Genomic DNA, 25,247 nt, shown 5'->3' with positions numbered 1-25,247 from the left:
AAATGAAGAATAGAATCACATGACCATGTCAATAGATGCAGAAAAAGCGTGTGGTAAAATCCAGCACTTACTTGTAATGAAAACTCTCAGCAAAGTGGGAATAGAGGGAACATACCCCAACAGAACAAATTCACAGCCAACATCATACACAACAAGGGTAAAAGTAAAAGTGACTCCCTTAAGATCGGGAACAGGACGGGACACCCTCTTTCACCTCCCCTATTCCACGTAATGCTGGAGTCCTAGCCACAGCCACCAGACAAGAAAGAAAAAACAAAAGCATCCAAATTGGAAAGGAAGAAGTAAAACTGTCACTATTTGCAGGTGTCATGATACTGTAGATAGAGAACCCTGAAAATTCTACCTAAAACCTACCAGAACTAATAAATGAATTCAGAAAATTAGCAGGATACGAAATAAATATCCAGAAATCAGTTGCATTTTTATATATCGATAATGAACTAACGGAAAGGAAAAAGTCGGTATTAAGAAAATAATCTCATTTACAATTTCATGAAAAAAATGAAATAAAATACCTAGGAATAAAATTAACCAAAAGGGTAAAACATCCCTACTTAGAAAAATTATAAGACAATGAAGAAATTGAAGGAGACACAAATAAATGGAAGCATATACCATGTTCATGGACTGGAAGAATGAACATTGTTAAAATGTCCACACTACCCAAAACAATCTATAGAATCATCACAATTCCTACCAAAACATCAACGGTGTATTTCACAGAACTACAACAAACAATCCAAAAATTTATGTGAACCCACAGGAGACCCTGAATAGCCACAGCAGTCTTGAGAAAAAAGAATAAAGTTGGAGGTATCATAATACCTGATATCAAACTATACTACAAGGCTACAGTAATCAAAACTGCATGGCACTGGCATAAAAACAGACACATAGATCAATCAAACAGAATCGACAGCCCAGAAACAAACCCGTGTCCACATGGTCAATTAACATCTGACGAAGGAGACAAGAACACACAGAGGGGTAAAGACAGTCAATTCGAGAAACGGCGTTGGGAAAATCAAAGAGTTACACACAAAAACAACCACCTTCTTACAAGAATAAACTCAACAAATTAAAGGCTTAAGGGTAAGACTCAAAATCATGTAACTCCTAGATGAAAACACAAGCAGTAATGTGGGACATTTCTCTTAGCAGCATTTTTCCTGATGTATCTCCTCAGGCAAGGGGAACAAAAGAAAAAATTAACAAATGGGAGTGTATCAGACTAAAAACTCTTTACACAGGATAGAAAACCATCAATAAAATAAAAAGGCAACCCACAGAATGAGAGAACATATTTTCAAATGATACATCTGATAAGGGGGTAATTTCCAAAATATGTAAAGAACTTATACAAATCAATAGCAAGAACACATACAACCCAGTTAAAAAATGGGCAAAGGACCTGAATAGACACTTCTCCAAAGAGGACACGCAGATGGCCAAAGCACATATAAAAATGTTCAACGTCACTAATCATCAGAGAGATGCAAATTAAAGCCACGATGAGATACCACCTCACACCTGTCAGAATGGCCATCATCAACTAATCAACAAACAAGTGCTGGCGAGGATGTGGAGAAAGGGGACTGTGGGTGGGAGTGCAGACGGGGGCGGCCGCCGTGGAGACAGTATGGAGATTCCTCAGAAAGTTAAAAATGGATCTGCCTTTTGACCCAGCGATCCCACTTACTGTTCTATATATATCCAAAGAAACCCGAAACACTAATTTGAAAGAACATGTGTTCACTGCAGCGTTACTTGCAATAGCCAAGTTAGGGAAGCGGCCCAAGTGCCCAGGAGGAGAGGAGCGGATAAAAGCTGTGGTTCAACCACACAGTGGAATGTGGTACTTGGATTTGAACAAGAAGAAAACCTTACCTTCTGTGACAGCACGGATGGACCTGGAGGGGGTCGTGCTGAGTGAAGTAAGTCAGACGGAGAAACACAGGTGCCATGTGACCTCGGTCATACGTGGAATCTAAAGGACAACATAAACAACCGAACAAAACTGACACCGCAGACACCACCTGTCAGAACAGACCCGGGGGGGGGGGCGCTGGGTGGAAAGGGGACGGGACTGAGACGCACAGACCGCAGTCACAGAGCTGTCACGGGGACTTGAGTCGGTGACGTTACGAGGACTGCCTCCGGGTGGTGGTGGACACACCAGGGGGACCCTTTGTAAAGTGTGGGTTTTATGACCACTGGGCTGCCCACCTGAAACTAATACCAAATAATATCGAGTGAAAACTGCAACACTTTTTAAAAAACAGAGGCAGCCAGGAGGGCCGGCACCAGGGGCAGCGCAGACTGAGGCTTAGTGGACTCACCGGGGCCCCTGCGGGTGGCCCTCCGTTCACTGCGCCCCAGTGAGGACTGCCATGCACCCTGGTGAGGACTGGGCACCGACTGGGAAGCTGCCTGCCTCTTGGCGCCCAGCCCACCCCGGGCGGCGGCAGCCTGGCCTGTGAGTGTCCAAACTCGCTCCAGCTGCGCCCAGGAGACAGGCGGAGCCGGTAGTTAAGGAGCGTGAGAGAGGCACCAGGCCTAAATGAAAATGCGCCTACTCCGCAGGTGCTGGCAAGCCCAGGTGAACCGGACAGGGGCCGGCTGGACAAAGGACCTGAGTGGGAGGGAGCTGGTCTTCGTGCTCCCAGGACCCAGCTCCTAACCTCCGCCTGCAGCCCTGGGGCCCTGGGCAGCACCCCCAGGGCTCTCCCCTTGGGTTTTCGGAGCCACCCCCACGGCCCTGTTTGAAATCTCCTTCTATCTCCCCTGCGATACCTTTGCTGACGGCCTCTCCTTCCCCGGTCTGTGCAGGTCGAGGTTTATTCGGTGCTTAGCAGATGCCAGACACCCCAGTCCCGTGGCTTCGCTGCAGAAATAGCACCTGGTCCCCCTTTTACTAATGGACGGAATGATGTGTCCAAGGCCCGGAGACACAGGCAGCCAGCAGGCAGCACGGCGAGGGGGGCAGCCCCCCCACACCCGTGCCCAGGGCCCGGCCAGAGCAGGCAGCCGGGCGTGAGCCCGCGGCCTCCGCAGGCAGGTTGCCGGTGCAGAAGCGGCAGCGACCACAGCCTCTGCGGAGGGGTCCCCCTGCTCTCTGTTGCCACGAGGTCGGGGGGTCAAGATGTGTGGGAGCTGCTGACACCGTCGTGGGGACAAATGGCATTGAAGAGATGAGATGGGAAGTGAATGGGGTAGGGAGGGTTGGCTTCGTATTTCCTCTGCCATCGTCCGTGTGCAGACGACCTGCTTTCTGGGTCTGAGCCGAGGACCGTCGACAGCCGCCCCGTGTCCGGCCCCCGGGGGCCCCGCCGTGGAACCCAGAGGACGGTGTGCATTTCAGTGCATGTCCCGTGGCAAATGGCCTGTGTCTCCTCTGCACAGGGCACAGACTCTGTCCATTTCTGCTTAATTGGATTCGGGGGGGAAATGATCATTTCCCCCTCCACCTCGCTTCCCAGCTGCTTCAATGTCTCAGGGCAAAAGTAGCCTGCAAACGTGAGGACCAGTGGGACCCTGGATGGAGACACTACAAAGAATGTTGGGGGCGATTCACGGATGTTTCTGTAACAGATGTGACGCTGCCGGAATCTGGCTTAAATCACGGCTCCCGCAACAGGGCTGTGACTTGTGTGGCTGCAGTGCCTCCCGCCTGTGAGTCTCGTCCCCTGAGCTTCTCCGCAGACCCCCCGACCCCCACGCCTGAGTCTCCAAGGGGCGGTTCCACGTCAGCCCCCGAGTGTGGCCGAGGGGAGCACAGTCTCAGGAGAGATCAATGTTGGAAGGGGAACGTGGGTGAAAGGCACGGGTGCAGTCATCACTGAGCCTGCGTCGCGGAGCCCGGAGCTGGCCGCACAGAGCTGCTCCCCGACCCCGAAACGGCGCCGCTTTCTTCCCCGCTCGTTCTCTGCCTGTCCCCTCCTGGTCTGTGCCTTGTCCTCCAAGTCCCCGCTGTGCCGGGCAGTTCCCGCGGAGTCCTAACTAACCCTGTGACTGCAGACAGCGATTTCCCGGGTCCAGGCAGGCGGACGGGATTCGTTCCTTTATTGTTTTTGACAAAAGCCGGTCAGGCGCGATGCACCGTTTACCAAGTTTGTTTTCACTTCCACGGTGCATCATGGAAATTCCACCTTTTACCCCCAAACACCCGTGCACACCCGCAACTTCTACATCCAGGGGTTCACACTGCCCAGGCCGCGTTTTTCCTGCATGTTCACGGGCCTCCTTCCCCCACTCGGGGCCCGGACCCACTGCGCTCACAGCCACCCCGTCCGTCATGAACACACAGCGAACTCGCAGCGACCTGGCGGGTGTTCGTTCGTGATGTTCTCCGCCCTCCTCGGTGGCGTCCAGTCCTACCTGCACCTGCGCAGGCACATGCTTGTGCGGGTCCCTCGTTTAAGGCATTTTGGCCTCCACTTTCCTTACAAACGTGGGGGTTTCCTGCCCATATTGACTTTCACTTTATTCACACAACTGAACGTGTGTGGCTCCCACACTAAACCCACTAGCACAGGTCAAAGGCACACATGACGGCTGTGCGATGTCACCAGGTGTGTCTGTGCCTCCCGAGTCACCTGGTCAAGGCCATGGCGTCCTGCTGGGGACACCGGGGAGCTCCTGTGCCCCACACGCCCCTGTGAAACAGGGGGGGTATTGAGAGTTCACACCTGAACGCAGTGTGCCTGTAGATGGCCTCTTTTTGCGGCTTTGCTGACCCAGGAACAGCCTTGGAACGTCTCACGAGGTCTGTTCCTCTCCTTCTCCGGCTTCTCCCCGGTGTCACACGGAGACTGAGGGCCCCGTGACTGTCTTCACCGTTAACTGCAGCTTCCTGGGATCACTCACACATGGGACCTGTCCCCGTCACTGAGGCCAGCGCAATGCCACCAGTCCCCTTCCACTCCCTAAGCCAGTGGTGACACAGGTCCGTCTGGTGGGGGTGCAGGTGGGGGCAGGCGGCGGGGTGGGGGTGTGAGGGAACTCCCCATACTGTCCCCTCAGTTCTGCTCGGAACCTGAAACTACTGAAAACCCTGCAGTGCACTACAAACACCGCGTGACTTGAATAAACGCGGAGCCGTTTGATTCTTGCCCTCGAACCACCACTGCTGGAAATGACTGTCTGGACCAGGGGTGCCAGACTCATCTTCCCCGGGGGCCACGTCAGCCTGGCGGTGGCCTTCGAAGGGCCTGTGTAAGTGTCACTGCTCCTTAACTCGGGGCAAGGAGCTCGGCGCTGCCGCCGGGTGGAAACACGGTGCCGGGTAAAACCGGGCGGAGGGCCCTGCGTTTGCTGCCCGCGGTCCACACAGAAGAGCCCGTGGGCTGCGCGTAGCTGACTAGGGGCAGGTAGAGAAAACCCGTCTGGGCGCCCCGCACCCCCCGCCCCCGCAGAGACGGACTCGGCTCCCCTTCCCCTGCACAACAGACGAGGTGGCGTCGTCTGAAGGTCCTCGCCGCTGCCCGACACCCGACGGGAGAGCCTGCTCGGCGGGGGGGCCGCGTGGCTTGGGCACGTCTGAGTTCCGGGGTCCCTACTGCCCTGGGGAGTGCGAGCCGCCTGCACGAGACTCGCTTCCGAGTGAAAGACACACTGAGGCCGCGAGTAAAAGGATGGAGTGTTACAGGGTCTTCCTTGGGCAGAAGGAGGAAAAAGATCGAAGGGGGAACAGTGAAATGGAAATGAATACATATCAACAAATGAATCTAAAAGCAAACAAACAAAGAAGCGGAACGGAAGCCGACTCACAGACTGGGGGCTGGGGGCCAAAGGGGAGGGGACGCAGACCTCCGGATGGGCGGTCGCGGCAGGATGTCCCGTCCGGCGCGGGGAACAGAGTCGGTGACGCTGGAATGGCTCTGTGTGGCGTCGGGCGGGGATGAGACTCACGGGGAAGATGGCCCAGCGCCATGCCCGGCATGTGACCACTGGGGCTAATGCGCTGCGTACGTCAACTGTGACTGAAACGTGACTGAGGAGAGAACACGGCCGCCGATGCGTTTCATTTTCCTCCACGGAGACCCTGGATCCCAAATGTGACGGCCACGCGGTGCTTCTCAGTCTGCACAGGTGTCTGGCTTCCTGGGGACGGTCATTTGTGGGTGCTTCTCGGGCCAGGTTCCGTCACCCTGCCACCAAGCCCTGAGGGGTGGAGGTTAGGAGGGACCTGTCCAGAGGGCTGACGCCCACCCCCTAGGGTCCCCCCACTGTGACCCTGTGTGACAGTCGTAATTGAACAGGCGAGGAAGAGGGTGTAGTTCAGACGACTGGGTACAGAAGAACCACAACAAGCTGCCTCTTAAAGGTTTATTCGTTGGAAGCAAGAAAACACAGAGTGACCAGGTCACACCGGCCCAAGAGGCTCCAGCCAGGACCTCGTCAGCCCCAGGAGGCCAGACCCAGGCGAGGACAGGATGCTGCCAGAGCCCCCGCCGTCCACTCAGGCACCTAAACTAGCAGTGAACGGAGATGAAAACACCACGGGGGACCCCAGGGGCTCCGCGCACAGAGCGCGTGGGCCTGGACATCCGGCCCCCACCACGCTCAGGGTTCCGCGGGGCCGGAGGCGGCGGCCGGGGGCAGGCGCTGGGGCGTGGCCTGCTGGGGCGGCTGCACGTCGGGCACCTTCTCGCCGTGCTTGTACACGCTGACCGTCACGTCGATCTTCTCGCCCCCGTACTTGTTCTTGACGTTGATGCTGTACTTGCCGGAGTCCTCCGAGGTCACGCCCTTGATGCTCATGCTGACGTACTTGGCCTGCTCCACCTTCACGGAGAAGTGCTCGTTGAGCTCAATGTCCTTGTCGTTCTTGAACCACACGACCTCGGGGTCGGGGTTTCCAAACACCGTGCAGGTCAGATTCAGGGTCTGTGGGGGGGAGGGCGGTCAGGTCCCCGCACGGCCGGGCCCGTCACACTCGGGGTCCCTGCCGTCCCTTCGAATCGTCCGCGAGTCAACGGGCCCTCGTGTGCGGAAGCACCGGGCCAGGCCCCGGGGCCCCCCCGAGAGCAGGGCACAAGCCGGGGCAAAACCGGCAGTGACTATTCTACGAGTCCTCCGCTGTGACCCGCGGCCACAGCCAGCCGGGGACCTGGAAGGCAGCGGGACACCCCTACGGCTCACAGCAGACACTTCGGCCTGCTTCTCGGTGTCCTTCACATCAGACCCAGGGAGCCTGCTGGGGACACGGAGTCTGCCCCCCTTTGTGTCCGTGGCCACCGCGGGTTTCTCAGCGACGTCTCGGCCACAGGCCTGTGACCGACCGGCCTCGGTGCCGGGCTCTCTAGCTGCTGAAGGAAAGGTCTGCCCACTTCTGTGTGTCCACTACTGAACTCCCCTCCGCTCCCGTCCCGTGACCCTGAGCTAGAACCTGACGCACCAGACACGTGGGGACTCGGTGTCAGCAACCCCCCAACAGGGGACAAGTGAAAAGGCCTGAAACAGCTCCCAGCATCTCCTCCAAAGTGGGCTTGAACCCTGCAGAGCGGTTTCTTCTCCCTCCCGCACTGACTGGAAGAGGCCAAGTGTCCCGTGAATGTGTCCCCCGTCCTCGGTCGGTCATTGGCCTGACCAGCCCCGGGACCAACACCAGACAACAGACCCCAGTGGACGCCCCGGGAAGGGACCAACAGCTGCCTCTACGCGGCTGGGCGGTGCCTGAGTCACGCAGCCCGTCCCCGGGGGCATGAAGGTGGTCTCGGATTCAGAACCAGAACATGAAACACAACAGTTACCAGAGGCAGCGGGACGAGCAGGACGTGGCTGGGGTGCCCCGTCCCCCCGATGAGGGACTCGCCCCCACTTCCAGGTCCCGGCAGAGCACCCGGGTCCCAGGGTCCTGCTGTCTGTCTGTCTGTCCTTACCTTGCCTTCCATTATGGTCACCACGTCAGGCAAACCGCCGATCACCTTCCCACGGTCTGCAACACGGAAGGGGGTCAGCTGAGGGCAGCCTCCAGGAGGAGACGCCCCTGCAGGCCCCCGATGGGCCCACACCTGGCTCCGGGGGAGGGGCGGTCTGCGACGGGGAGGGGGTGAGCGGTGCTCTGCAGACAGGAAGGCACACCCCCGGCCCACGAGGATTCGGTCGGGAAGTGGAGGGGTGCGGTGTGGACAGTGGGTGAGCGAGGCGGCGCAGTGCCCGGACAGACACCTTTCATCTCCTGCCCACCCTGCACGGCTCCGGAACCACCCCCACCCCGGGGCCTCCCAGCACCGCCTGGCACGGCTCAGGCCCCACGCATGTGTCGGACACGCTCTGGTCCCGGCCTCTCCTGTGAGTCCTCCTAGGGCTCTACCCGACCGGCCATCGCGTCCACCAACACGGAGCGGGTGGGCGAGTGCAGGAGGGACAGAGGCAGCAGAGGGGTGGCCTCAGAGGACAGGTGCGGAGGGTGCCCGACAGGTGAGACCGTCTGTGGTTAGCGTCCGACACACACACACACACTCAATCCTCCGAACCGCCCCTCTCCGCACAAGGGGCACCGGGCACTTACTCTTCTCTGCAAAAGCAGCCGCCCTGGAAGCGCGAGGGGCAGATGGGAGAGAACAGAGGAGTCGTGAGAAAAACGCACGGACACCCCGCACCGCGCACCCCGCACCGCGCACCCCGCACCGCGCACCCCGCACCCCGCAGGGGAGAGGCTGGGCGAGAGGCGGCGGGGGAGCGGAGCCCCTGCCTTCTCCCTGGAGGACCCGCTGGCCGGCTGGACTCTCGTTCCAGGGACGACCTGCATTCCCCAGTCCCCACTGCCCGGTTTGGGAGGAGACACCGTCTTTCAGCTGATGACACCCACAGAGAGGCTCAGCGTTCAGACTCAGGGGCTGGAGCGATTTTCTTTCTCACTGACTTCACCGGACTGCACTCGAGAGCTCTAGACACGTCTGAAAATGCGGTTCCTGATTTAGCCCTCATTCGTTCTCTGCACATTCACTGGATGACGCCGTGCGGGCCCGCGATTGTTGTTTCGGACGCTCCAAAATTCAGACACACACTTAAAAAGCCGAAGCTATTTTTTTAAAGCTGCTCTGAATGATGGAATATTACTCAGCACTGAGAACAGTTGTGCTCTCGAGCCGGGAAGAGACGTGGGGGAACCTGACATGCATGTGACCGAGTGAAGGAGCCAGTGTTCCTGAAAAGGCCACACGCTGTGTGAGTCCAAGCCTGTGAGAAGGCGAGACTGTGGGGATGGTGACAGGTCAGGGGTTGCCAGGGGCTGGGGGGAGATGAATAAATGGAGCCCAGAGGGTCTGGGGCAGCGAGTCTGCTCTGTGAGATGCTGTAATGATGGACACGTGTCATCATGCGTTTGTCCAAATCCACAGAATGTACAGCACCCAGAGTGACCCAGACGTCACCTGTGGACTCTGGTGCTGCTGACGTGTCAGCACAGGTTTGTCCGTTGTGACTGCCCCGTCGGGTGGGGGTGCAGATGGAGGGGAGGCTGTGCGTGGAAGTGGGAAGGGGGGAGTCAAGGGGTTTGTGGAGAATCTCTGTACCTTCCTCTCAGTTTCGCTCTAAAACTAAAAATGCTCTTAAAGAATAAAATCTTAAATAGAACCTAAATATGTAACTTAAAAAAAATTGCTCTTCATGAGGTGTTGCCATAATCATGACTTTCTCAGAAATTCGTCATTTTAACCACCTAAACCCACACGGGTTACCAGGACTCTAGAGAGTCAACTAACAGACACATTCACGGTCCACACGAAAGGCCGCCCTCCTGCGCCGTGGTCCCCACTGTGGTCCCCGTGCCCAGGGAAGGACACGCCCCGGGCCGCCCGGGCGCCCGAGAAGTCCCCGCACTCAGCCCAAACAACCGGAGGGGACGGGAGCGCCCCACGCGGGACGCCCGCGCAGCCCGCGCACTCACTTGAGCTGCTGGAACTCCGCGAAGGCCTCCTCGAAGGCTGAAAGGAAACAGTCGGAGTGAGGCTCGCAGCGGGGCCGCGCTCACCCCCAGCTCCGGGGCTCCGCTCCCCGATCTGCCTAACGCAGCCGGACACACGAGGGAGCTGACGTCCGCCGGTCACTTCTCCCAGGGAAACCACGGCGCCCACCGCCTCCCTCCCCGCATCGCGAGCGGCCCCCAGAGGCCCGGCTCCTGGACGCTGGGCGGCGGCCCGCACCTTGACCAGACAGGTCCAGGGAGCGCTGGTGGTTGTCCTTGCCGTCGAAGATCTCGAAGGTGTACCTCCCCTGGTCCTTCTCCGAGGGCTCGCACAGCTGCAGCCAGGCCGTGTCCTCGCTGCCCCCGATGCGCATGCGCTCGCTGGACGAGATCTTGGCGTCTCTGAAAGCGGACGGGGCAGGGGGCGCAGCCGGCGTTGGCGTTCGGAGCCTCGGCTGTGCGCCAGGCGCTGCCGGGCCGCGCTGGGCTTTGGGGCTGGGGCTGGGGCGCCTTGTCTGACCGCAGCCACCGGGAAACCTCCCAAATTCTGAGACGATACCAGGTTTTTAAAGACCCGCTGTTTTCTAACAGGGGCACGCTGGCCACAGCGCGGTGGATTTTAAAATACTCTGTGCCCTGTGGCACTAATTTCTTAATCGTATGTGATCCAGCAGCCGCAGTCCTGGCTGTGAACCCGGCAAGACGTAGAAGCAGGGACTGCACACAGCTGCACTACGCACAGCAGCCAGCAGGGGGAAGCATCGCTCAGGCCCACGGGGGACTGACTGGTAAACAGAAGTGGTTCATCCCTTCACTCAGCCTTAAAAAGGGCGGCCCAGCAAGGACGCTCACAGTGGCCTGGGGTCAGCAGGGCTGTCCCCTGAATTCCCTCAGTGCTCCCCACTGCAGCCTGTTCCACAGATGTGACCCACTAAGGACCCATGCACTGCAGGATGAGGGCAGGCGTCTCTGGCATTGGCCACCCCACTCAGCTCCACGCTGAGACCTCAGGGGACCCCCGCAGCGAGAGTTTCAGCATGGACATCCCACGGGCGGCGGAGGGGGGCAACGAACGGGAAACAGAACCTGCTGTGCGTGCAGACCTCCCCCGCTGGCTGCCTGCCTCCCCCCACGAGCGTCCCGGGCTAACTCTGGTCCTGTCCTCGGTAACCCAGTCCACCGGGAGGCCACAGCCCCGGCGTTTGGAGCGTGGCCTCCAAAGTGTGTTCTGGGGATGGGCTGTCCACTGAGTTCCAGACACAGGGTATTGTCACTGGGGAGTCACCCGTGTCCCCAAGAAGACACCGAGGAAGTCGGTCCCCGTCCCCCCTGCCCCACCCTCCCCGGCCAGAGCACTCGTTTCCGGGGGGGATGGAGCCCGCAGGCCCTGGGCCCTGCTCACTTGTGGTACCAGTTCACGCGCATCTCCTCGGTGAAGTACTTCAGGAAGCACTGCAGTCTGATGCCCTCCGGTGTGCACAGCACCTTCAGGGGGGAGGCCGACATGCCTGCGGGGAGCGGCCACACTAAGCTCCAGGACCACCGCCGGCACAGGCGCCCCGGCTCCCTGCCGCGATCGCGCGCCCCAGGCCCGTGCATTCCCAAGTCACATTCGCTCACTCAACAAGCAGGGCCACCAGAATGATCTGGAAAACCCTGCTGAACGCGGTCAGAGTGCGGCCAGAGGAGACTCCCCGATACTGGAAAAGCCAGTCTGTGCCCGCAGCTGTGGGCGGTGCGGGTTCTGGTGACCCCGCATGCGCTTTGTAGCCCACGGGGCAGAGCTTCACGCCAAGGTCCCGGGCCCAGGGCCTCGTCCCCCACGCTGTCCGTCCTGCGGCAGTGGACACAGTCGGGCAGAGGAAAACGTTCACGGTGGAAGAGGGAAGCGTGAGTGGTAACGGCTTAGGAACAGGTGCTGCGTGGCTGGGAGTCAGTTCCTGCCTCTGTCGGTCGGGAGGCGAGACTCCTGCCCAGGGCCCAGGAGGGGCTGTCAACCTGCTGGGAATCCACCAAGTGACCGAGGACACACTGGGCCTCTCTCGGCAACATGCCCTGTCCTCAGGGCACTCAGTGGGGTCCCCTCAAAGGCTCTGCAGAAACCGGTGCACCCCCATCCAGCCCCGTGCTCCTCGCCAGCTCTGGCTCAGGGGGACGCCACGCACGACCCGGCTCCTGGAGCCCGATTCTCCCTCACACGTCGGCGTGGTGAGTGCAGAAACGTAAAGGGCACGTTCACGCCCCCGGGATGTGCAATGTGTGAGCCAGTCTGTGAGACACGTGCCATCTAACGCTGAAAAGCCCTCGACAAAACCACCACTTAGGCCGGCAGGTGGCAGCTCTGCCACGTCATCGGGACCCTTGGGGGCAGCACCTGGAGCCCAGCGACCCCCTGCCATGGCCGACACCCACCAGTCCCCCGAATTAAGGGAGTGAGCCCCCGAGGGGACTTCAAAACCAGCAGGCGTTACTCACCACAGACTCTGCTCATCGCCAGGATCATGTCCTCGTACACTGGGGGAGGAAGCAGACGCAGCGTCAGTGAGAGAGCTCCCATCGAAAGCTGCCTTTTCACGTGGACTAACCCGACACGGGACACCCTGGTGTGCGTTCAGAAGGTGAAACACTAACACGCAGATTCCTCCACAACCGGCTGACGGGTGCGACGAACCCGCCCACCGCCCGCTGTTTAATGAGGAGCAAGCGAGTTTCACGCGACACAAACCCAGCTGTGTCGCTGAGTCCCCCTGTCTCGGCCTCGGTCACACCCACTGCATCAGAAATGGGACGAAACAGGGCCTGTGATGATGGGCTACAATGACGTCTCACGGACACCCAAACCGATAGCTCCCGTTTTTCTGAAACGCTGAGAGAGCTCTGAATGTGCCCAGCCTACCAATCTCTTCCTTTTGCTGCCCACAAGGTGGGCGAGCTACAGCCCAGGATGCGCCGGAAGGCGCCGCAAAACATGCCTGCCCCGTCAATGAAATGTCACTTCTCGGCAGCACAGGGAAGTTTCCACTTACCTTTGCCGGATATTTCAAGGACAGACACATCTTGACCTCTGTCATCTTTCAAGGTGGCCTTGTACTCGCCATGGTCCTTCTTGGACATCTACAAAGGAAGCGCACCCCGTGTGTGAGTAAAATGTGATACACGCCTTCTTTGCAGACCGCGGACATTCGGGGTGCAAACTGGGAGGCCATGCAGGCCCGAGGTGCCCCGGGTTGGTGTGTGTGGCGTGGCGTGGCTTGGCGTGGTGTACCTTGGGGATGAGCAGCTCACAGACGCCCTTCTCCAGGTCGGGCAAGCTCTCAGTCTCGTACAGAACATCGTCCTTGAGCCACTTGAAAACGGTCTCTTTCTTGGTGTTTGCGACCTGGAGGACAGAAGCCTTACATTTGGTATGGGGATCGCCTGGCACATAAGGAAAAAAGTCTCTTCTGGTGTTAAATCACAGCCCTTAAAAAGAACCGATTTTTATTAGACACACTCAGAGGCTCCCAGAAAAACCGCCGGTCATAACGATGGCAAATAGTTTTATAAGTTCCAGCATCTAAAATAATTCAGCTCTTACACACGCGCAAGGAAGGAACTCTGCACTGTGCCAGCCCATGGAATCGGGCAGGGCGTCTGGTTCATGTGGAATGTCGGTGATACAAACAAGTTCTGAGCAACATTATTTTCGAATATTCTACTGACTGTCTATGCTACTTATCCTCTGAACATTTCCCCCCTCTCTCCCCCTCCCACTCCCCTGTTGCTGTCCCTCCATGTGATCTCCATTTCTGTGGTTCTGTTCCTGTTCTAGTTGTTTGCTTAGTTTGTTTTTGTTTTAGGGGTGGTTGTTAATAATTGTGAGTTTGCCGTCATTTTACTATACATGTTTTTTATCTTATTTTTCTTAGATAAGTCCCTTTAACATTTCATGTAATAAGGGCTTGGTGATGATGAACTCCTTTAACTTGACCTTATCTAGGAAGCACTTTTGAAGAGGGGGAATGGGACACCTATAATAACATAATCAATAAAATATATTTTAAATTTTTTAAAAGAATTTAAGCAATGTAAAATATACTTAGGGGTCTGTGACAGGGTTGGTGGCTGCTTTTTGGCGGTGTGACATTTCAGATCTGTCTACATGGAAGCAAAGACACCTTCTCCCGAGATAAGCCCAGTGGGGCTGAGAGCCTCCCTTCCCTGGAATCTCTGACCTCAGCTTGAACTTGAACTGAGCTTCACAGAACTCCAAAGGCAGGCGGCCTCTCAGGTTCCGCACCCTGAGGCACACGCCCGACGGAAGAGAGAAAATTCTGGTTCCGTAGGATCGAACGGTACTGACCACACTGGCCTCTGCGGACTGACGACCCTGCAGTCCCACCCACGTGGACTCAACACCGAGAGGGCAAGAGCACACGCAGACACCCGGGCAGGTTTCCTTGTGGCTCTGCCGTGTGTGCAGGCAGGGACAGCAGGGACACGGGCCCCAGGACAGGCGGGATTCTGTGTGTCTTACACCTGTGCCCCAGGCGTGGCCACGCGCTGGACGGAGGAGGGGAGGTAGAGCCCACAGTGTGCGGGAATCCGTGCAGGTGGGTCCCCACTGGCCTGGGGGGGAGTTGGATGGATGGTCCTTCGAACGTCAGAACTACAGTTGGTAACAATTTGATAATAAACTGCAGGATGGGCTGTCGCCAAACAGGTCCAGCCGGCGAGGCCTTGAGCCCGACATTTCAAAACCCTCCCCCAGTCCGTTTTACGGCAACCCAGCCCCCACCTGTGCCCGGTCATAACTCGGCACCGAGTGTTCCCAGGCACCAGGAAAACGCCGTTCCAGTGGCCTTCACGTCCGTTCTCTGGAACAGGTGTCCTCGGTTAACCTGCCTGTCCTGTAGCTGGGTCCCCATGCCCCTGAACAAGGCACCTGTCTCTTCTGCAACCCTCAGTGATTCCTGCTACCACCCTTCACCTGTGGTCCGCTGGCATGGACAGCGGCGTGCAGGGAAGGGGAAGCAAGCTGGCCGCGGGGACACCGTGAGGCACACGCCTGCCCCGAACGTTCCAAAGGCACCGTCCCCCACGCCCCACGTGAGCTGACTGGGGGACCCCACCAGGCCTCCTCTGTTTACAAAGTCCCTGCCCTGCCCTGTGCCTTTGAAATGGTTTTCTGTGCGCTCACAAGAACACGCACTCACATAAATTCTTCCCCATGGGTTTGACACACATAAACTCAAAAAATGGCCACCTGTCAAAGTGTTACAGGCGAAAACTAGGCAGAAAGAGGCTCACGGAATCCCGGGGGGGCAGGGGCACAGGTAATCAACCGCACTCCACTGCAAAATACTCAGAGTGCACGTCGTATTTACCGGTTCCCCCACTGTCCTGTTTACAGAGTTGGAAGGCACTGCAGTGAGGGAAGGCAGGGTGCTGTCGGACGTCCCTGGGAGGGCCGCCCCCAGTGCTGTCCACCGGACGCTGTCCTTCCCCGGGACGGCCCCACGGCAGGTGCCCCCGAACCAAAGCTTCCCCCCGTGCAGACTGAGAGGCAGTGGTCAGCAAGCGCCTGTCTTGCTGCATCCTTACAACCAAACCAGAGAAGCCTCTTCTCCCCCAAACACACATTTACTTCCCGATGAAGCCGCAGGAGCAGCCTGGACGTGGCCACACTTCCTCACGGCTCCCTCATAAATTTGCTCACCGACATCTTAAGTAACTATTTTTACGAACTGCCCACCTGGGTCTGCACGCCGCGGTCATCTGTCCCGGGGAACCAAGACGAGACTGAAAGTCTGGGAACGAACACGTCCCCGGGACCCATCCACCCGTGCCGCACCCAACACCATGCCCCATCCACCCGTGCCGCACCCAACACCATGCCCCATCCCCAGGCCGCTGCGGGCCTCTCGGGGCACACGGAGAGAGTGCACCGCCCCCTCCTCTCGCTGGACCCGCCTCTGACCTTGCACACCAGTCGGACTTCGCACTCCTCCGTGACGTCCCAGTGCAGGTACTCGGAAAAGTGAGGGCCTGTCGGGGGCGTGTGAAGAAGTGAGATGGAACAGTATATGTTAGACACGTGAACACGTGCATTCATGCTATGTGCATGTGTGCACACAGATGTGTATACACGCGTGCACTGGGTGTGGGTGTGTCTGTACACGTGTGCATGTACACATGTATGGACTTGTGTGTGTGTTGGGTGAAAGGAAACAGCTGTCCTGTGGGAACCGAGACAGCAGGTTTCAGGATGAAACCCACTCGCGTGTGGCCCTGACGCTGCTTGAAACCCGCGTCCCCGGGTGCGGCCCCACCGGCCGGTCCGCCTCCTGCCACGTCCCACCTCCGTGCCCTTGGAAGGAGGGGCCGTGCTCCCCCCACAAGGCTCGGCAGCCGTGTAAACATGTGACATTTAGAATCAAATGCAGCTTTACCCGCAGTTCTTTAAAATACCAGCAAGTGCAGAGGTAAATCATGTACTGGTAGCACCGTCGTGAGCTCATTCAACACAAAAATACAAGGCGGATTTTAAAGTACTTATTATTCCTTTCACATAAATGTATTCTATAAAGTTAACAAATTCCTAATGTAGAAATGAGTGAAGTAAAATATCTTTGACGACTAACAATAAAAATAACTATGAACAACAAGAGTAAGAAGAATGTCTTGAGGTTATATTTTATAATCCCCATTCTAATTATTTCAAAGGCACAGAAATCCAATATTTAAAAAATCTCATAGAAAAATAAGCCCTTGGGCTACTTTTTCAGGCTCTGCAATCGATCCATTTTTTTCCCATCTAGTGAGGGTGCGTTTTAAAACACCATGTATTTAAAATGCACTGTTTGCAGTCAAACAGCTAAACTATTTAAAGTTAACGCGTTCCCAGGATCCTGAGTAAAACAGCAAGCTCCTGGCAACAGGAACAACATCCACGGCCTCTTCCCCGTTGCACAGCCTGTCAGCGACCCCGGCCACCGGCCGCTGCCCCTCCCCTTTGTTGTCAAAGTGCTGGACCTGCCTGAGGCCCCGCCCTCCTCCCTACCCTGTTGTAAGTAAGGTCGGCTCCTCCCAAGTTCATGGGTAAGAACTGAGCTCTGCCTACAGGAGGTGTTTTATAGATGCTGCCAGAGGCCCAGGGGCTCAAAGTCAAAACGGATGTAAGGTGAGCCAGGGGGCCGGGGCATGGAGGCCACGGGATCACCCACCCTGAGCTGTGGCTCCTCCAGAACCGGGCAGCCAGGCACCAAGGGAGACACCATCCACTCGGTGGGAGGAGAATCTCCCTTCTCCAACAGACGGACACACAGACACACAGACACTAAAGCGTTTTGCACAGAGGACTGCCTACCAGAAGTGAGTGCTGGGGAGCTAATCTTCCCCTGGCGTGGGTGAGAGACTAGTTAGTCAGTTACTTAGTCAGCAAGTCGGCCACCGAGCCTGGCCACCCAGCCTGGCCACGCCAGGGGCAGTTTCCTCGGCCGGGGCAGTTACGGCCAACGGGACGCTAAACACTACATTCTGGGGCTTTAGAGGTGGGAACGAGGTAAACAACCGGGTGAGATGAAGGAGCAGGGTGGAGAGCAGAAAGGCCCCCCGGCATCTGGAGGCCGGAAGCGGTGGGACTGCTGGACCGGGAAAGCGGCGTTCAGGCCTCGGGGGCTTTAAACACACGCCCACGTCCCCAGTCTCAGCTTCGTGCGTCCGGGTGGCAGGCAAGTCACACACCTACCTTGCTTCCTGAGAAATTCTTTTCGTTGGAATTCAGCCTCTTCTAGGATGGCCTTGAAAGCTAAATTCAACGTTTAAGGGGGAAGAGAGACAGGAAACGCTCTGGCGCCTCTGGTCAGCAGAGCCCCCGGGAGCCCCCCTCCCCCCGGGAGGACGCGCGGTCGCGCCTACCGTCCCCAATGAGCACCAGCGAGGACTGGCTCTTGGCCTTGCCGTCCTGGATCTGCACCGTGTAGGTGCCCTCGTCGTCCACGGTGAACTTGTCCATCACCATCTCGATGACGCCGGTGGACTTGTCGCACTTCATCCTGTGGGCCTGGGGGCCGGGAGGGGACAGTCCCGCAGTGAGGCCCCGTCCTGCAGCTCCGCTCTCGCACGGAGCCGCTGCATTGCCTGGGGCCTTACGGGATTGTGCCCACGAGGACCCAGGGGCAGCTCCGCCCTCTACCCCCCACCCCGGCCGGCCAAACACCAAGCAGGGGACACCCATGCACACGTGGAGAGAAGCCCCGGTCGGGGGTCTGCCAGCAGTGGGGGTGGGGGCACGGCACCAGGGCTCCGGCACAGCGAGACTCGCACCCCGGACACGCAGCTAACCCGAGACAACAGAGCCGTGTGCACCCACATCCACACTGTGGTGGCTGCCACAGCGGCACTGTCCCCGGCTCCTGAGGCCTCTAGCGCTGCCACTGACCGGGTGCGGGGGCCCCGAGGGAGGGAGCAGCGGTGTAGAGGACAGGCTGCAGGAGGGCTGGAGCGTCTCCACACTCAACGCTTCTCGTGTCCCTGAGCCCCAGCACACGGACCCCCGCCTGGCACCTGACGCCGGTGGCTTCACCGGAACACCAGCCCTGTGCCCCCAGGGTGAGCTCGGGGGACACTCCTGGACTCCATCTTGGATCTCAGTAAGGCACGTGCCCCCCCCCCCGCCTCCCCCTCGCAGGACTCTGGGTCCGTTCATCTTCTCGCTTCCTGCCTGTGTCACCGGAGGATGCGTCCCTGAGAACTGGGACCCCCCACCCCCGTTGCTGGCAAACCCCCGACCGGGGCTTCTCTTCACGTGTGCATGGGTGTCCCCTGCTTGTTGCCCGTGCAGATCGGCTCATTGACCATCTAGGGCGCCAGGTTGGCCGGGTCCCCAGAGGCTGCTGAGTGAGGTCGGGCCAGCTCTCACCGTCCTTCCCACCGTGCCCTCCCAGGCACCCTCAGCAGCCACCAGCTCCTGCGGCGTCCACGGCCCAGTCACTGCCACCAGCTCTGGGCAGGTGCAGACAGCGGGGTGCCTGTGCCCCGCCGTGCCCCGGTTCTCCCTCCTCGGGCGTGCTCCCAGAGCCAGCTCCCTTGAAATCCCTCCTAACGACGCCGGCGTCTCCAAATCTCAGCCCCCCCTGGATTCGGACAGTGTGCCCTGCACCGACTCAGCGCTCTTGCAGTTCCACATTTTCCTGTATTGTCCCCTAACTGAACCTGCGTTTCTTCAACTCAAAGGATAATGTCCACGAGTCTGTGTTTACATCTCCCTTTGCCCGATGGACAATCGGGACCTGTCTGCAGGATAAAGGCCGACACCCACCGGGAAAGGAAGACAGGGCCCCGAGTCCCCGGGGGCCAGCTGGGAGCCCCAGGTTCTGTTTACTCAAAGACGGCTTTCGGGATTTCAGTGGGTCAAGGCCCAGCCCCCGCCCCAGGCCTGGACCCCCAGCAAACACAGAAACGCCACCTGCCCAGTTGGAAATGCCAGTGCCATTCCCCACGTGCCGAACACCTCCCCTTCCTTCACCCTGCCGACCTCCCACACCCACCTTCCGCGGGGCAGATGGGGACCAGAACACACTCGGTGTCGAGTGTAAGTGAGCGGCTGCCACGGCAAAGCCAAGGACGTGCTCCACAGAGCTGAGTGCCCCCCACACCCAGGAACTCACCTCGCCATCCGAGACCTCCTTGTCGTTGATGACGAATCGGTAGCTGGCGTCTGGGGACAAGTGCTCCGCCTGCAGCCAGAAGCGAACTTGGCCGTGGTCAAACACCTCGTACGCTAACTCCGACTTCAGGGGGATGGCTGTGGGGAAGGGGGTGCAGGTCAGCAGGTGGGAGCCCCGAGGGACAGGACCGGGGCGCTGTGGGAAACATCCACGCTGGTTATTATGAACCCCCCAAAAGACAAAGCCCAGCAGGCCTGTTGAGTCTGCAGCCCGTGCTGGGGGAGCTGGGTGTGCACGCCCAGCTTTCTCCCTGGGTCCAGTTTGATTCCGCAACGGGGGGTCCCATTTGATGAGCAGGCACACTGAACCCCAAACTCAGAACACTCCCCAGGCAATGAAAATGTCTGCAAGCACTTGCTTTACGTGGACAGGGGCCAAGCCTGGGGGCCGGACCGGAAACCGGACCCCTCCCCTGCGGCCCAGCGACCTCCGCACAGGGCCGGGCCACCTGCCTGGTGCCATCACGATGCCCAGCCCCGGCCCACTTACTGGGATTTTTGATCTCGTTGCTCAGGGCCATCAAACGTTCCAACTCTGAAAGGAAGAAACACGTGTCCACTGAGTTTCCCGGGCACACGCAGAAGCTCACAAACAGTCCTGGGGCCCACGTCCCCAGAGACACACATCACGGAGCTGAACTGCGGATGTGAGAGAAACTCCCACCAGAAGGGAGAGGGGACGGGGGCGACTTTGACCTGCGAGCACCGTCTACGGTCTCCAGGGAACTAGAGAGTCGCCCCCCCTCACAGTGGGAAGCGTTAGGGCAGAGGCCTCAGGTGGAAGGGCAGGTGGACTCCCGGGAGGGGACGTCTGCTTCCAGACTCCAAACCCCCCGGGGCCTCCTTCCCTGAGTGAGGACACGCTGGTGGCCCGGGGCTGCCGCCCCTTCAGAACCTCCTTCTTCCACGTCTCTGTCACCCTGGTGGGTTAGCACGGGAAGAACCAATCCCACAGCGGGACGCGTTGCTCCTGAGAGAGTCCCGAGAGCAGACCCACAAAAATGGAAGGTTCTAAGCCTTCTCTTCATTTCTTCCCTTTTCCTTCCTTCCTCCCCATCATCAAAATTTGGAATTCAGAGAGCGGTCACAAAGCTGTGTGCGAACATGTTTGTCTGAACCGAGAAACGAAGCCAGGCTTTTCCTGACAGAACGTGACCTCCGTCCGGGTGGCAGTCGGGTGGTGGACACGGACCCTCCCCTTCAGGCCCGTTGGTCGGACCTTCTGTAAACCCAGTGGGCTCCTGCTGAGGGTGCAAAGGGTGCCTGAAATATGTTAAGGTCCTTCACATCCACATTCAACATAAAATATGTGGAACGTTCATCCTTCACAACAACTTAGAGTTAAAGCGAAGAGTCTGCAACCTTTACAGGGTGCGGAAGAGTGCGCCGATCTTAAGAATTATTTAAGGATGTTTGAGGGTACAAAACTCCATGAAGACCACACGGTAGGGTCAGAAGAGGCAGCCTGGAGAGCAGGACTCAGGGCCAGCCCCCCGCGGACCCCAGGAAGGAGAGAGAACGGGCCCCGTTCCTGCCCTGCTGGGTCTTATTCCATTTGCAGGAGCTGACCAACCTCACCCTGCCTCTGACAGGCAGACAGGCAGGTGCCCACAGCCGTCCCCACGCTGTGTCCCCACCTCTCCGGACGTCGGCCTGTGCCCTCCCGCCGGCACCCAGCCGGGGTCACTTTCCTGGGACCACGCCCCCAGCACGCCGCCCACTGAGTGCCCACCACCAAGGAGGGTCTGCGTCCCCAGCTGAGGCATCTGAGAGGTCACACACCTCAGCTGAGGACTGGGGGACTTGGACGCTGTTTAAGACCCCAAACGCGGGCATTTGAGGGTTCCGTGCAGTGCTGCACAGTCCGCCACACCTCCCAGCCCGACATGTAAAGAACGGGAAGGGGCCCCACGTGCAGAAGGGGCGGGGCGCGCGCAGGAGCCTCCGAGTCTCGGGGAGGAACCCATGAGGAGCCACTGCCGGCTCCTGGGCCCGGTGAGGACCGCCCCCTGCCGTCTTCTCTTCGTGGGGCCAGGTCGTGAGGACAACAGTCAGAAGCTACTTCACACACACAACTAGACGCAAACACCCGGACCGTGTCTGTCACCCCGACTGCCCAACACTGGGAGGGAACACGGGCCACTCTTTCTCTCCCGCGTCTGGCCCATTAACTTCACGGCTTATCGGCTAACACGCCCCGCCCCGCCCGCCACACTGCCCACACGGCTGCGGCTCCCGCTGTGGAAGCCGTGTGCGAGCCGCGTCCCGGAAGGAGGGTGCACAGCAGGGTCTGCGTGGTTTCTGAGGCGGTCTTCCGTGTGCACGCACCGCCCCCGCCCCCCACGAACTCGCGCCCCTTCTCCAGGCAGATGAGCCCTCGGGGCCGACCTCAGAAAGCCTGCCTGCATCCCAAACCCACCAGGTTACCTTCCTCGTCCAGGACGAAGCTGGAGGACACGCCGTCCGTGTCACTGACCGACACCGAGTACGTCCCCAAGTCCCCTTTGTCCGGATTCTTAAAGTACAGCTTCGAGCTGGAGGAGGACGGAGGGGTGTTAACGGTTCGTGTCTGTCCGCGATTCTAAGGGGCCACAGCTGCCCGCTGCCCACTGCCCGGCGGGACTTACTGCTCCCCGACCGTCTCGACCTCAAACCGCGGGTCGCCCGTGATGTCCTCGTAGGACTTGCACCACGTGAACTGCGAGGCGTCCGTCACGTCCGGGCAGTCGAAACTGAGGTAGATATTGCCCTGCTCGTCCACACCGGCGCCGACCTCCTTCGTGCCTGCGGCGCGAGAACACGAGTGAGCCCGAGAGCCCGAGAGACGCGCACCCTGGAGGCGCTTCTCCCCGAGGGGGGCCCGGGCCCAGGGGTGGCTCAGGGAATCTCCAGCTTCACCTGCCGTCCCCCTCGGATGTTTGGGGACTCGTGGGGCAGCCGACCACCCCCGCAGCCCACGGGGGGCAGAGGGCTCAGGCTGTGTCCGTGTTGAGTCGGCCCCCCGCACTGGGATCGCTGCTCCACTGCCCCCAGCGAAGACCTCGCCACCACCCGCACACGGGGACCCGCCCTGCCCTGTGGGGGCCCCGGGGACCTGCCATCTCCCTGCCGACCCAACAGCTCTGAGCACCCAGTGGGCTGTTCACACGCCCGGACCCCGGCCGCCCCCCAACTCACCGGGCCTGGTCTCCAGGACCACCGGCTCGGACGAGTCTGACGGCGTCCCCACGCCGCTGGTGTTCACGGCCCGCACGCGGAAGACGTAGCTCTGCCCGTGGTGCAGGTCACACACCTGGGGTGGGGGAGGGGACGTCACACGGGTGCGCGCGAGAAGGCTGTTTCTCACGCTTTACAACGAACACGCTTCCTTTCTGTGAACAGGACACGCCCTCCTCCGGCCGGAATTGCCGCGTGTGCCTCGCTGGAACAGGTGCCCGCTCGGACCTGGCTGGGCAGGAACAAAGGGACCTGCGCGGCTCTGACACACCCCCGTCTCTCTTCTCTGCGCGTCTGGGAGCAGCACTAGAGCGGGACCCTCCCGCCCCGACCCGGGGTGTCTGGGGTGCGGAAGCAGTGGGCGTCCCTCCACGGGTAACACGCAGTCGTCTCAAAAGTGCCCCCGACTGTGCCAAATGGCCCATCGTTGGCACACATCGAAATCCGATCGAGGCCCCTCGCCCCCGAGCTGACAGTGCTGCTGTATCCACGTCGACGACCGGGAATAGAACACGCGTTCGATACACTCCTAACGCGTTTGTCCAGCGGCACCCTCAGCAGCGGGTTTACTCAGTCAGGGAAAACTGGTCTTGTTTCCCGGGAGGCGGCTGCCCCCTCACTCCGGGCACCAGGGCCCCGGCCGGACATGGCCTGGCTCTGCAGGGGTGGACACTGGTCACCTAGGTCACAGCCCAGAGGAGGAGGTCTCCACAGGCCACCAGCCAGGGAGACGGGCTCGGGACAGCAGGCGCGCTGGCCCCAGGGACCGGTGCACTCCAGGGCAGAACCAGAGATATTTGGAGGCAGGACAGAGCGACTTCCCTTCGCAGCTCCGTCAGCGGCGGTAACACCGCATGTGGGGCGTGTGCCCACGTGCTGTCAGGTAGCGACCCCGCAGACGGAGTGAACGCACCATGGGGCCTGCACGGAGCCTGCAGGGGACACGCACCACCTGCAGGGGGCGCACGCAGGCCCGCGCCCACCCAGCCAGCTCAGCCCGGTCCAGAACACCCGACCCCGCGTGCTGGGGAGAAACCAGGCATGTGGCCGAGGCCCCCGGCCGCAGCTTGGCGACCCAAGCTCCCCCTCGGGTCTGTGGTGCGGGTCAGCACCCACCTTTAAGTAGCGATTCGCAGTGGCCGCCTCGTTGGCAGTGGTCCACGCCTCGGAACCCTCCTCCTTGTAGTCCACAAAATACCCGGACACGGGCCCACTGCCCGCATACACCGGGGCCTTCCAGAGCAGCACCAGCGACGTGTCCCTGACCTCGCAGAAGGTCAGGTCGTAGGCGGGGCCTGAAACAGGGGCCCGTGTCAGTGCCGTGCACGCAGGGGCCGCCACCTGGCCGGGACGCCTCTCTCCAACACCGGCCCCTGAGCACAGCAACGGGGGCGGGGCACAGTCTGGCCCCACGTCCAGCAGCCCCATTGACAGGCAGCCCAGCGACTGAGGCCCAGGAGCCTGGCCCAGCGGACACTGCAGGCTGCACGGATGCGGGGCGGTCCCCACGGGGGCAAGGAGCATGCGCTGGCCATGTGCCCGAGTGCGGCCCCTCACCCGGTTCCGGCGCTGTCCAGGCCTCACACTTGAAGAGCTCGCTGGGGTCCGAGGGCTGCCCGACGCCCACCAGGTTGGTGGCGGAGATTTTGAATTCGTACGCGGAGCCTTCGGTCAGGCCGTCCACCTGTGGGATTGTGTTTAGCAGGTGAAGTAGAAGCCGGCTCGCGTCCCCCAGGTGGAGGGTGGGTCTGTGGTGGACTTATAGAATGAGGACAGCAGGGAGGGACCTCGTGGGTGAGTGACACCTCACCGGAGGACGTCCCCACCCGCCTGCCATGTGGCAGCCACTCCATGGAGCCTCCGACAGGGGGGACGGGGGTCCCCCGGTGGAGAGGGACATGAACCTCTGGGACGCCCTCCCCGAGGGGACACAGGACACCTGCTTGCTTCGAGGGGACACCTCAAAGCCATCACAGGAGGCTCCCTGTCACCTGTTCCCAGCACAGGTCCCTCCGGGGACGAGGCTGCTCGGCAGCCACCACGGGGCCTGCTCGGCCTGCTCGGCCTGAAGACGAGGCGGGGCTTCACCAGAACCGCCGGCCCTGCCTCCCAGCAGGTGGCCCGTCCGGGAGCCAGAGGGCCCTGCCCACTGCACAGGGACCTAACCTCTCTGTGCCTGCAGGAGGTGACCAGGCCCTTTTCTCGGAGAGCGGGCCTGAGAGGGGACAGCAGGCACTGTGGGTGTCAGGTCACTCATGCCACACTCAGCCTGAGTTTTGGCCACACGTCACACACATGTGTGAAGCGTATGATGGACACAGATACTACCTCCAAATGCCAGAGGAAGCAGCACCCTCTGCCAGACGGAGGTGAGACCTTGCAAGCATC

General features: G+C 59.7%; 1 protein-coding gene across 1 annotated transcript in view; it reads right to left on the bottom strand.

Moving 5' to 3' along the window:
• Positions 1-6,334: 6,334 nt before the first annotated feature.
• MYOM2 (myomesin 2) overlaps positions 6,335-25,247 on the bottom strand; it is a 43,588-nt gene continuing 24,675 nt past the window's right edge. Inside the window, exons 19-37 of the mRNA XM_053655379.1 lie at positions 24,417-24,543; positions 23,976-24,154; positions 22,821-22,935; positions 22,271-22,427; positions 22,071-22,177; positions 20,134-20,178; positions 19,585-19,721; positions 17,834-17,978; positions 17,664-17,723; positions 15,894-15,961; positions 13,200-13,313; positions 12,961-13,048; positions 12,410-12,448; positions 11,337-11,442; positions 10,173-10,336; positions 9,917-9,953; positions 8,537-8,559; positions 7,905-7,960; positions 6,335-6,909 (exon numbers count right to left, since the gene is read on the bottom strand). Coding sequence (XP_053511354.1) covers positions 6,586-6,909; positions 7,905-7,960; positions 8,537-8,559; positions 9,917-9,953; positions 10,173-10,336; positions 11,337-11,442; positions 12,410-12,448; positions 12,961-13,048; positions 13,200-13,313; positions 15,894-15,961; positions 17,664-17,723; positions 17,834-17,978; positions 19,585-19,721; positions 20,134-20,178; positions 22,071-22,177; positions 22,271-22,427; positions 22,821-22,935; positions 23,976-24,154; positions 24,417-24,543 — 2,091 coding nt within the window. The 3' untranslated portion in view covers positions 6,335-6,585. The remainder of the gene's footprint in view (positions 6,910-7,904; positions 7,961-8,536; positions 8,560-9,916; positions 9,954-10,172; positions 10,337-11,336; positions 11,443-12,409; positions 12,449-12,960; positions 13,049-13,199; positions 13,314-15,893; positions 15,962-17,663; positions 17,724-17,833; positions 17,979-19,584; positions 19,722-20,133; positions 20,179-22,070; positions 22,178-22,270; positions 22,428-22,820; positions 22,936-23,975; positions 24,155-24,416; positions 24,544-25,247) is intronic.

Source organism: Artibeus jamaicensis, unplaced genomic scaffold (assembly GCF_021234435.1).
Source record: "Artibeus jamaicensis isolate MK-2021 breed Jamaican fruit bat unplaced genomic scaffold, CSHL_Jam_final contig_958, whole genome shotgun sequence".
Lineage (NCBI taxonomy): Eukaryota > Metazoa > Chordata > Mammalia > Chiroptera > Phyllostomidae > Artibeus > Artibeus jamaicensis.
The sequence above is the reverse complement of the archived record's forward strand: the minus strand, read 5'-3'. Positions and strand labels throughout refer to the sequence as shown.